The following is a 12,808-nucleotide window of genomic DNA, read 5'->3' as shown; positions in this document are numbered from 1 at the left end:
CACACAACAAGAGGTCTCACTGCTAAGCGCTTCCTCTGTCGCAATGTCTCTCCGGGCAGCTTTTAAGATATTTAGAATTGTAGTTGTTTTATAGTCGGTTCAGCAGCTGTATTTATCGTGAGTTGTATTAAAGAGCAACCTGAACTTCCTCTGTATACCACTAACAGCGCTGAGCTCTCTCATTAAACAAATAAAATAATTACATTCAGTTTCTTCTCGGTCTTTGTTAAGACATACACGCTAACTTGAAATTAAGTTTACATAACAGATGTTAAATACAGACTCGGGAAAACAATACTATGTGGATATATGAAAAAATATTTAGAGCATTATCGTCATAGCATGTATGTGTGTACACAGTTGCTCACAAAAAAGCACTGAACCAAAGCACCTGTTCCGTGCCGTGACTTTTCCCCGGGATTTGTCAAGTCACTTGTCCCCCTCGGTCCCACTGTCGGGGTTCCGCCCAAATGAATACAAAATAATGGACCGTATGAAAAAGAATTTAAAGCAGGCTAACCCTAATTTCCATATGCAGATCTGTCTCTCCCAACAGTCCCTCTCGCCATCACACCATTTCTTGCATTCTAATGCATTCTCACATCTTTACAAAATCCCCCCTTCCGCCACACGCCGTGGATGTGCTCGTTTTGCCGACTTACAAAATCGTTATTTCTGCACGTTTGACTTGTTCTGTGAGAAGGTGCTCTGTAGATGCGGTGTTTTGCATGCTCTAATTTGCATCTTTTATTACGAAGAGTAAAAAAAAATGGACGCGTCGGAATTTTTCTTTTTTCTCCACGATGCATCGACCTGCCGTTCTGCTTTCAACAGGAGGCAGTCCGTCTGTCTAAGGGCTCTGTCGCCTGGATGGGAAAGGTAAGAGCTTTCTTTTCTTCCTACTCTACAAACCCGTTCTATCCTTTCACAGCTCCGTGTTGCATGGAGGGAGTGAGAGTTGAACCCCCACTCCCTCCTCCCGTCTTTCTCAGATGTAGCCTCGTTTCCAGGCTTTGATGCACTGGACCAGTTTGGGTGTTTTGTTGTTTTTTGTGTTTTTGCTGTGTCTCTCTCTCTGTGTGTGTGTGTGTGTGTGTGTGTGTGTGTGTGTGTGGGGGGGGGGGTCACTAAAATTCAAGACCCGAGGCTAACAGTGTGAGAACCTTAAACTATACTCACATCAGTTCTCTGGATGCATTTATTAATCCACATCATCCTCAGTTAATAGCAGCGAACTCTGAAAAGGATTTGGTGCTTGTAATGGATGCAGTGGGACATTATTATGTTAAGGTGATAACCTGGTGTTGTAATTACCTGCATCCTTTTGAGGCTTCCAGATAGACTTAATGAACTGTGTGTAAAGGAGAGAACACTGTTGCCAACATATGGATAACTAGAGGCAGACTGCTACAGAAGCAACTGGAAGCAACATCTGCTGAAAATGTTCCACACTGTAAAACGAAATAATGGCCATAGCCATGCAGCACTACAGGTGTCCCCCATTTATGTCTGACTAGCCCCCATGCATGATGTAGCTGGGTGGAGCTATGCTGATAATATAGGTGTTTTTTTTTTCATTAGTCAACGTTTTTAATATAAGGAGGAAAAGTAAAAACCTGTCATTAATATTATTGATTGTTTAGTTCCGTTTGCGACTCCTTTCATAAAAAGGTGAACAGAATGCAATAATTTCCAATTTGCCCAAAACTATATTTCATTTTTTAAATGCACAAAAGGTATATTAAACATTTAAATGTTGAAATCTATGGTAATTTTCATGGTTCCAAAAAAAGTTGCAAAAGAGTTTGGACAAGGCCATGTGCTCCATTAACTGCTCTTTGTTTGGGAACTAAGGAGACCAGCTGCTGTAGTTTTCATTTAACCATCCATCCATTTAACCACTTTTTCAAGTTCAGGGTCACAATGAACCTGGAGTATATCCTGACTGTGCATGCTGGACAGGTTGCCAGTCCATCACAGAATCAGAGTAGCCCCCGTTGTAGTTGTACAAGTAAAATATTTTTCCATCCTTGCTTGATACATGATTTTAAGCACTCAAATGTTTTGGACTTCCTCTGCAGGATTTTTAATTTCATAGGAAACCAGTTATTTTCACCTGGACTCCTTTACTACCGATCTCCGTACAGAATGCTGTCTGGTTATGTCTTGAAAAACAAAGAAGAGGTAGGAGAAAAACGCTTCAACCATGTTATGAGTATTGACTCTGCATATTTTTTTGACACTTGCAACTTCCCTTTGGCAAGATAAGTGTTTGAAATGGGGAAACCAACAGCCAGCTGATCAGAGCAGAGTCTGGAAGAGACTAAATGAGTACATGAATAACTAGACAGATGTTTTGGAAATATGTTTATATTTTGAATGCCTGAAATAATATTGGATATATTGGAAAACTGTTTTTTTGTTTTGTTTTTGTTTTTGTATCCCACCAAATATTAGTATAGGCATCAGTCTGCAAAATCGGCGTCGGTCTTCAAAATCCTGTATCGGTAGGGCTTTAGTTTGTTTTTAATGTCCAGAGTTCATCAGTTTCTTTGACCTTGTATATAGAAATTCTTTGATAGTGCTCTTATTTTCCAAACTATGTTGAGAAACATTATCATTAAATTGTTGAAGTATCTGCCTCCACAGTATTTGTTTGTCAGTGATAAAAATGGAGCACCCGTCCACAAACGCACTACAAGGTCAGAAGTTACGGTCAGCTGTAGTTCAGCTGCTGCAGGGGTTTAAGTCTTGCTCAAGGACTCCTTATATTACAGCCTGGCATTTGCTAAACACTGGAAAATTGCTAGCCTGCCTCTCTCCACGGACAACAAAATCTGTCCATTATGACTTGTAAAGCTTTACAAGTCTGCTTTATCCATATGAACGTAAGATTCTGGAGTATTTTCAGGGCAATGTACAAAAAGAGGAAAAATATTTAACAACATTTGCATATGTGTTGCCATTTTGCTGATGGCTCGAGATGGGGTTGATTATTGTGGCTCAGTTTTTATTGCGTTTGTTCTCTTGACTCATGACAGAAAGAACATTATTCTACTGTAAAGCCATTGTAAAATTGAGACATTGCCCCCCCCCCCCCCCCCCTCCCTCGCTCTCTACCAACATGTCCCCTGGGCAATATTACTATGGTAATATACTAATGTTAAACACTCTAAGTAGACATGGTGTTTAAGTCTGACCTTAAAACGGCCATCTAAAAAGTTTGGTTGGAGCGATAATGTGGACATTGTGAAATAATATTATCCTGTGACCAGTAGTTTGACCTCGGAAAATCATGAACAGTTTTACCATTAACGCCTTCTCTTTAAGGAGGGTAGTCAGAGGACTGTAATGACTTTGCATAATGAGTTACACTTTTTTCCCCTCATTGGGTCTGCTTTCTAAAAGATCTCTGTATTGTACAGGAGAGAGTGCTAGTCTCTTTTATCTCTAGAAAAAAAAAAACCTTGTGGCTACAGTTTGATCAATTAAACTCCTGAAAGGACCCCCCTCCTCCCTTTCTTTCCTCTGCCTGAGAGGAATATAAAGTTATCAGTCTTCCCAAGCGATATGAGGACGGAAATAAGTAGTTTGTCTATAAAAATGTCCAGGTACTTTATCAGCGTCCCAGTAGGCCCCGAGGCCCTGACACTGTTCAATGTGGCTCCCCTGTACTCCAGTCTCACATGAGCCCTCTTTTTTCCCTCCTCCCTCTCCCCCTGTCTACTTTGTCTCTGCCCAGGGCTGGTTACTCGTTGGGTGGGGTGTTCGCTCCCGGCCCCGCACCTCAGTGGGATTGACTGGGGCTCGAGCCCCAAGTGAGGTTATCGATTTCAATCAGTGGCTCGGGAGATAGGAGCTGAATGATGCTGCAGACTTTAAACAGTGGTCAGCTGCATTGTTTGTTGTTTGGGGTGGGGGCGAAAAACGCTGCAGGAGGAGGCACTTTGACGAGGAGTCAGATAAACACACAAACAGAATCACTCATAGACGGAGATGTCTTAATCGTCTGGTTCAGAGTTTTGCTGCATCTTAGCGGGTGCATTTCTCAAAGTAAAGAGGCTGAAAGAATTGATGAAGAAGTAGAAAGATTTTTTTCAACCACAGATGCTGCACATTAACACTATTAGATACCGGCACTGCAAGTGATAATGTTGGATTATTGTTTTTGCGCATAAAACAAATCATTGTTAAGAATTCCCATCACGATTCTCAAGAAGGGATTTAAAAGAACCGCTTGTTTTGTTCATCAGGCTTCCAAAAAGTCCGATATATTTTGTTCTATGTCTTGCGTGCACTATTTTTAAGCATTGTTTGCATAACGCGTGGCTTAAAATGATTCCTCCTTACTCAACTAGTCGCTTGTATAATAGGAGCAGCTGTATTTAGAAGCAACCTTTTAGAGTTTAGGAGCTCTTTGCACGGGCAGCAGACATACGCGCTGGAAACAGCACTTTGCCTGATTGCGTTTCTAATTGCATTTAATGTAAGCTAATGTATAAAACTGAAAAATGGCCTACTTGGCAGATCAACAGTAAATGTTGATTGTGTAATGTGGTGAAAGGACAGGGAGTTTAAGCAATTAATATTCTTCAACGCGGCATTCGTCCAGCAGTACATCGGCTGTTTTAGTCTTTCAGTAGATGCTGTTCAAGAGCAACGTGGCAACTTTTTTTTTGTTCCATCATTGTTCACAGGAAAAGTACGAGCATAAAGACAGACTGATAAAGTTCCTGTTTTGCTTAAAGAGGGAAGTTAGTTCACGCAATGAGGGCACTGCAGTGTTTTCTGCTCTCAGAAGCATTTGCATCAAGGCCAGGAGATTAAACGTGTGGGTTGGGAACTGGAGAGAGTGTGTTGTCTCGCTTGGGGCCCCCGATGCCAGAGTTCTAGCTTTCATTGCACAGGGTGAAAGATAACTCCTGGACGTTTCACTCTGTGTGGCTACAGGTGGGTGGTTCACATGCTGTAGGTGGCAGCCTCGGTGGAATTCACGCAGAAGTACAGAGGAGGTGGCTGTGGGCAAATTGTTTCACAATTGCCAATGTTCAATACTCTGTACTGAGATGCAGAATCCTAAACTGTGTCAACTCATTTGTGTAGTTAGATGGTATATGAAGTGTTATGATAATATGTAAAAAAAAGAAAAGAAAAAAGTAGGTGTTTGGGTTTGTTTTGTTGCATGTATATAATTGCAGATTTTAGATATTACAAAGATCCAGTGAAGAGCACGGGTATGCGAAATAACCTTAGGTGGTATTTTGAAAGAGAAAAATGATGCCTGACATTAAAGGGCGGAAACAACTTTTTGATCAAATAATTAGTGGGCTTGCCAAAAATGTACTCTGTCATTTGTGCTTTCAAAATGACACCAAAACCGATACACAAATACAATCTGATTATTTTGTAGGTTTGACTGACATTGAAGACTTCAGGCAAGGTGTCTGCTTAAAACATTATGTAATGTAGCACTCTGGGCTGATCCCTACACAGTGCACTAAAACATGCATAATTTCCAAGAGTTTCTATTTTTTATTTTTTTATTTTTTTTTGGGAAAAAAGAAAATATGGATCTAATTCTCACAGATATTCTCGTTAAAGGCTCCATGTTCACTGCGTTTGTGCTGGTGCTGGGCTGCCTGCTGCAGAGGAACCTAGTGACCACAGAGGGGCACCGTGGGACCAACTGCCTCATCTTCTATGCAGTGCAAATGGACGGAGGCACCAGAGCTGCCAAAGCTCTGGCTGAGCAGCATGGACTGGAGTTCGTACAACGGGTCAGTGCATGTTTAAAATCTCTTTGTTACTCCAACCTCAGGGCCTGCAATTTACATTTTTAAAATCTGGATTCTAAGATTTCTTTTATTTTGTTTTATTTAAGAGCTGCCAACGAGCTGACTTCTATTTCCTATTTGAGGGATATCTGACTTTCATCAAATTATAGCAGCATTTGTGAATATTTCATATCTGATCAAAGATGCTTGGAGTGGGCTGGCCGCACAGTGTAACACACACACACACGTATAAAAAGACACATCTATGCTCCCAAACAGGCACACACGCCTCTCTTTCCCCTGAAACCCCCACTTCCCTGCTCAGTATGTGAATAGGCTCAGTGTTTAAGTCTTTAGAAATTATTGGGTCTTTAACCATTTTCACAAGTTTTAATCTGTGATGCTACAATCTTTCTGATTAAGACACATCTGTGCTTTAAAGGTTACTTTAGTTATTGAGTCTCAGACTGTGTCAGCTCCATCAAAAAGTTCCCAGCTACACTGAAATAAAAAATGAAATAAATAAATATTAAAAAAAAACAAGGGCTCGGAGCTGGTCTCGGTTAGGTGCAGTACAGAGGTTTTGCCTTTTTTGTTTGGAGCGAGTTCAAAGAGGGGGTTCAAGGGTGTAAGAGATTTCGAAATGAACCTCGTCTGATTCTCTTCACTGTGAATGTTTCATGAAAGATTCTCAGCGGAGAGAAATTTAAAAGGTAAGAACTTTTATGAATCGACTCCCATTCCTGCTGTGCGCTGTTATATTCAGGATTTTAAAAGGGATTTTGTTTAACTTGTGCTTTTCAAATGTAAAGTCTGACTAATCCAAAAAAAATGTTATAAACACATAGTTGAAGTGGTTCACTGTAAAAATCGTAATATATTATATATTACATGCATTTAACAGCATATTGACAGTTTCATTGTAAATAATGAAAAAAATACTGAAATCGTGAATTTTTAGATCTAGAATATTTACAACTGTTACTGTTCGATATATAATTATAGAAATCAGACCAAAATATTAGTCTTACTTAAGACTCCATTTTTCTTATTTTTTGTGATTTGAAGTTATTGATAAGGGATAAGGGTAGGGTGTGTGTGTGTGCGCGCATTTTGGCATTATTGATAGCAGTCAGTTGGAGTGTCCGCTGGCCTGGTGTGAGGCTGTTTGCAGCACTGGCTCCAGGGAACATGGACGCGAGCTCATTTCAACCTTGGCCCTGCTGCCTCTGCTGCTGCCGCCTGGATCATGAATAAAACATCTCTTTGACCTTTATCAGGAGTGTATTGGACAGTCCACCCCCGTCTCTGTCTTTCTCTCTGCCTGTCTCTCTCTCTCCCTCTCTCATTGTCCCTCATGTATACCCACAAACACCTCTTGTTTTTTCCTGCATTGTTTTCTCCTCTTTTAGACACTAATGATGCACTAATTTTTTAATCTATTTACATAAACTTATTGTATTTGTGCATATGCACAGTTCAGTGAGGAAAAAAAACAAAACATATTTTCTATATGTGTCGTTGAGTTCAGCACCCATAGTCTGGTCATTCAAATTAAGGGGTGCTGGAGCTTTGATGCCCTGGTGTAAGCCTACAGTGGCAGTCTGTTGTCAAGGATTTACACTAATTGTGTGTTTCTGTGTTAATAAGTCGTCCATCCCAGCAACACCAAAACCCAGACAAGAGCCTTCTACAACCCCCACTTTCCCCATCCCCTCAGGTCCAATCTGCTGACTGGCTTCTTTTACCTGTCTGTCGCCAGAGGCTGATGCTAAATGTCACTGACACTAAATCGCCTTTGTTAAGTCAAACCTATTTTAATTGTGTCACCAGTGATTTGCGCATTCTGTGCTGCAAATAAAGTGTATCAAGAAGAAGCAGGGGCTTCACATTTTCCTGTGAGATATATATATATACATGTTATTTAATTTTTTTGAAAACACTGACGTGGAATAAAAAGTGTGACAAGCCCAGTGCCAGCTTGGGAGGATTGTGATGTCTGCTGGCATTCCAGCAGTAATACTGCATGAGTGGAATGGGAATCAAATGTCTCCATGCTGGCACTCAACATATTGTTGGTCCCTTTGATTTAGTGTACAGCATCCAGGAAAATGTCATCGCATGTCTCCATTGTGCAGACTTGACATATCCATTTTGCAACTGTAAAATACAAAGAAAAGCAAAAGCAAAATACCCGAGATGATGTCTTTATGCCACACGGACAGATTTACCATCATCCATTGCAGTTGCTTTTTGCAGGTGTCCCTCTTTTTTTCTTTTTAGCAGACATACCTAAGCATTTCCTGTCACTTTTTGCGATTCTTAAGCGTGTCTAAGTGATAGAGTCGATCCATTCACATTTATATAATGCCTTACGCATTTGCTCATTTGGGAGGCTTTAAAGATGGGCTATAGTTTGTCAACAATGCTTGAAATTAAATGGCAAATCAGCTCATTCCCAATTAGATGAGATGCAGTGAAATGTAGCAAAATATAATAAACGACGCGCATTCAGAGACTCCTGTCACACAATGGTGAGTCTTTTCGCTCCAACCAAGGCGGCGGTGGTGTAACCCACTCATTACAAAGCCGAGAGAAAGAGCTGCTCTGTGTAGACAGGTAATGGCAGCCATCACAGGTGCAGAGTTACACACACACACACACACACACACACACACACACACACACACACACACACACACACACACACACACAGGCACAGAAAAAAAGAGACCCTGATCACGATCTAAAATAGATGATTTTCTGTTTCGCTTTATGTCGACACAAAACAGCGTCGCAGCGACTTGATATTACACGCTGATAAAGCTCGCAGGCTTACTCACAATGCAGCCAACCCAGTCTTCATGATACTGCATTGTTTACAGGTATTATTTCTTGCTTACTTAAGAGTTTGCAAATCCGATTAAAGCCAGATTAGCTCTATGTTTTGCATTGCTTTTATTTTAGCTGAGATCACTGCTTCGACAATTAAGTGCCTGTCCCATGTTAATGTGGTGTGTCTGTGTGTGTGTGTGTGTGTGAGAAAGGGTTTTGTCTTGAACTCTGACTTCAGGAAGTCCCCGGTCTCCAACCAATGGTAAAAGGCCTCCCAGATTCCCCTTCTCTCCAGTGAGGTGGAATACTGCTGGCAGATTACCATATCATTACCATATCATTAGCATAACATTACCGCTGCACAGCTTGGCTCGCTGTCTTTGGACGTGCTATCAGCTCATCGAGAGATTCAATCCCCCAATCCGCTCCCTGCTTCCACCCTCCCCTCCTCTCTCCTCCCCCCCCCCCCCCCCCCTCCCCTGCCTCTGTACACAGAGGTGTGTTTTCCATCTGAGTAAAGCAGATGTAATTGAGGTAGAGCACTGGATTTACCGGCTAAATGAAATCACACAAACGCTTCGCGATCAGCCGGGGCCGCTGTCGTACACATTCAGAGAGCTCCCTCTCCGAAACCTCGTAGTGCTGCACCCAATTCAGAATTTTCTAATATCCTCTCAGAAATAGCCTCAGTCAGATGCTAAGCTATGTCAAGCCTTACTCTGGCTGGATTACTCTAGGCTGTTATATTATGACCAGGTGTGTGTGTGTGTGTGTGTTGGGCCAAAAGGGAAAAAAAAAAAAGGCAGACCTGCCACCATCTTCTACCTCGCCCCTTCCTCTCCCTTTTCTGTACCGTAGGGCACTCGGGGGCACCGAAAGGGACACCAATCCTCTAATGGTTGTGAGCAAGGGCCCATTCCATTAGTCAGGGGGCCCGGAGTTCATCGCTGCTCCTCAGCGTGAGGAGGGTGGAGGAAGCGAAATGGAAGCAGGTGTTGGCCGGGGGCAACACAGAGGGCAACTCAGCACCAGCTGCATGCTGGGAAACGCAGCCCCCCACCACTCATCTCCACTCCTTCTCCGCCTATTTCTATTTCCTCATCCAAGTACAGCGCGCACACCTTGTTCATACAGAGCACACACACACACACACACACACACACACACACACACACACACACACACACACACACACACACACACACACACACACACACTGACTTCCTATCACCCGCTTTTGTCCCCCAATTTCATTCATTCCAGTAAGCTTTTCTCCATTTTCCTTATCTCTCTCTTTCTCTCTCTCAGCCTCACACACTCATTCACTCTCGCCTATCTCCATCTCTTTCATTTTCTCTCTCTCTCATCCTCTCTCTCTCTCCCCTTGCTTACCACCCAGCCCCTCCCCTCGCTCCATCTTCACACATACCTCACTCTGATTTGTAAATGGAGAGAGGACTTGTATGAGGAATATGTGGAGAAGATGTGCTTTCCATCCCAGCTGGGAAACTCTGGAGGGAGACGAGCGCAGAGAAGAAGAAAAAGAAGCAGAAGAAGAAGAAGAAGTTGAAGAAGGAGGGGGCTGAAATTATGTTACCACCTCCTCGCTTGCTCTCTCTCTCTCTCTCTCTCTCTCTCTCTCTCTCTCTCTCTCTCTCTCTCTCTCTCTCTCTCTCTCTCTCTCTCTCTCTGTGTCTGTCGCTCTCTCTCTGTGGGCTTAGATGATGTATGGCTGCAAAGGCCACATGTTGGCCGTGTGATGGATTAAAGCACTTTGTAGGAAAATTACTAAGAGCGCCTCGGCACATCCGAGTCTAGCCCTTAATAAAACTCTCTTCAATATTGAAATGGAGAGAGAGAGAGGGAAATACAGAGAGATAAAGAAGATAAAGGACAGTGGTGGACGAGAGCGGGGAGTGGGGCGTGCCAGAAGCCCACAAACACCCTCACACACACAATGCTCTTGTAGGTGATATGAAAAATTCCGAAATGTTGATAAAATTGCATGTTTTGAAGCTTTACCGTTTGATTTTACTTTGAGGTATTTGTTTTGTCCTTATCCATAAATAGAGCTGAAAAAAAAAGACATAAATGAAAGCAGAGCAGATGTTATGAAGCGCTTGTTTTTCTTACATGCTTTGCGGATGAACTTTCAGGACATGCTTTCCACTTACCGCTGCTGTGGAAAACATCGTCTGGTGCTGTTTTTGCGATTTTTGCCTTTTAGTAAAAATGAGAACCTGAGACAGCAGAAGAATCCCGTTTAGACGTGCGCAATAGGACAGAAGTGCACATGAGTTCAAATTTTCAGAAAGCACATTATTGTTGAAGCACTTTCTGCTTTTTTTTTTTAGGTCATCAGAATATATGCCTCACATTTAAAATCTATGCAATGATCAAAAAAGCCTCTTTTTTTGGACTGTTTAACCCTCTTTTTAATAGTTATTACATATCGAAACATTAGCAGTGAACTTGGTGTCACTTTTTATTAAATTGTGGTTAAATTGGAGCCTATAACCAGCAAAATACAGTCATAATTGTAACCACCTAGGAGTTAATTTTCTTCCAACCTTATACTATATAAAACCCTGTGGTAACTCCTAGATGCGTTATCGTTTAAAAACTCATCAGTCCCAATATATTTCCTTTTTAAGATGGACAGTAAAAATCCCTCCACCCCCCTCCACTCGTTTCTATCATTTCGTTTGCTGCCAATACTGTAACCAACAAGGCTTAACTTCTCACCCCATTTAGCCCCTAGCATCCCCCTTCCATCGCCCTCCCATCTCTCCTTTTTCTGCTTTTCCATAGTTGAGGCTGTGGAGGCCACAGCCCCTGTAGGGCTGTTAGTGTACACACCAGCTGCTGTTTTCTCCATAGGGTGGACTGCCTCACGTGGCTCTCACACACTGCTTCAGTGGCTCTTGATGTCTGTGTTTGTTTTTGTTTATCCTTCATGCCCCCCCCACCCCCCATCCCTCCCTCCCTCCATTGCTGTTTCTCTGTTTGTCTGCTGGAGGCTGCCAGCAGCAGTGAGCCACGCAGATCCTGTGGATGCTTCAGCACCAAGAAGACTCAGAGTCTGAACTGCAACCAGAAGCTCTGTTGTACACCACAGTTATGACAGGATATGTTTTTGGGTGGACATGTATTCTGTCTCTTTCTTGGACTTGTAGTAGCCATTATGTATTTTTAGTTACAGTGACCTGTAAATGAGTGTGAACTTGTAACATTGAGATAATTACAGTAATTATAATAGCTGACTCTGTATGTGGTAGGGCTGCCGCAGTGTGAGTCTCTGTGTTTCTCACGCTGTGCATACACACAATGTAGAGTCTGAGCCACATTAGCAGAGCAGTCGGAGCCGAGGGCCTAGTTCCTGTAGTTACTTGTGCAATATGCCCAAAATGAACTTGAGGCGTAAAAATACGCTCAGGCTTTACAAGTGTAAAATACAAGCTGTTATTACTCAGCTGCTTCCTGGTGCTACAAAACCGCAGCCCTAAGGCTGTTAAACATATGTCCCAAATGCTGCAAAAGCAGCTTAAAAATAAATATAAGTTGTTTTTTTCCCCCCAATATTCTATCTTAGCATTGCTTTGGAGTCCGCTTTCTGACCCCCCCATGATATAAATCCAGCATTCGTGTGCCTAGTTTTGTGTTTGTGTCACCAGTTCCATTTGGAAGTTTTCGTGTAGACCACCACGTTTAGTAGCTAACTTGACCGAAGGAAACTGGATTGCTTTGAGTTGTTTAAAGACATTTCACCTCTCATCCAAGAATCTTCTTCAGTTTCAAAACCAAAAGGTGGAGAGTCCCAGGTATTTAAGCCCTGCTTGGGATTGTCCCAGGGAGGAGGTGGTTGTTGATCCACTATTAATCACGTGTGTCACCACATGAGCCAAGGCGTAAAATAGGCGTGGGAGATTACCACCAGAGATTTTGTGTGAAACCACTCTGTGGGCGTGCGCCACCTAATCATGTGACCTATTGAGGTCATCTCATGCATGTTATGATACCAAGGACTCGCCACCTTTTGGTTGTAGAACTGAAGAAGTTTCTTGGATCTTCAAACATGTTATAGAAGTCTATTTACCTTTTGTCAAGCTCTTAAGACTACCATGACCTGGATGACTGACTGACATGCTCGTCCTCTGTTTGTAGTTGTAACTCACACTGTAAGCCTTTAAAATAGAAAA

The 12,808-nt window shown here is 42.3% G+C and overlaps 1 protein-coding gene across 1 annotated transcript in view; it reads left to right on the top strand.

The window, feature by feature from the left end:
- Positions 1 to 103: 103 nt before the first annotated feature.
- The window catches only part of LOC308406408 (furin-like protease kpc-1), a gene marked incomplete at its 3' end in the record, with an annotated part of 218,622 nt that continues 205,917 nt past the window's right edge, over positions 104 to 12,808 (top strand). The window contains exons 1-2 of the mRNA XM_080897404.1: positions 104 to 879; positions 5,587 to 5,777. Coding sequence (XP_080753530.1) covers positions 5,607 to 5,777 — 171 coding nt within the window. The 5' untranslated portion in view covers positions 104 to 879; positions 5,587 to 5,606. The remainder of the gene's footprint in view (positions 880 to 5,586; positions 5,778 to 12,808) is intronic.

Source organism: Rhamphochromis sp. 'chilingali', assembly GCF_963969265.1.
Source record: "Rhamphochromis sp. 'chilingali' genome assembly, chromosome: 11".
In the NCBI taxonomy this organism is placed as follows: domain Eukaryota; kingdom Metazoa; phylum Chordata; class Actinopteri; order Cichliformes; family Cichlidae; genus Rhamphochromis; species Rhamphochromis sp. 'chilingali'.
The sequence above is the reverse complement of the archived record's forward strand: the minus strand, read 5'-3'. Positions and strand labels throughout refer to the sequence as shown.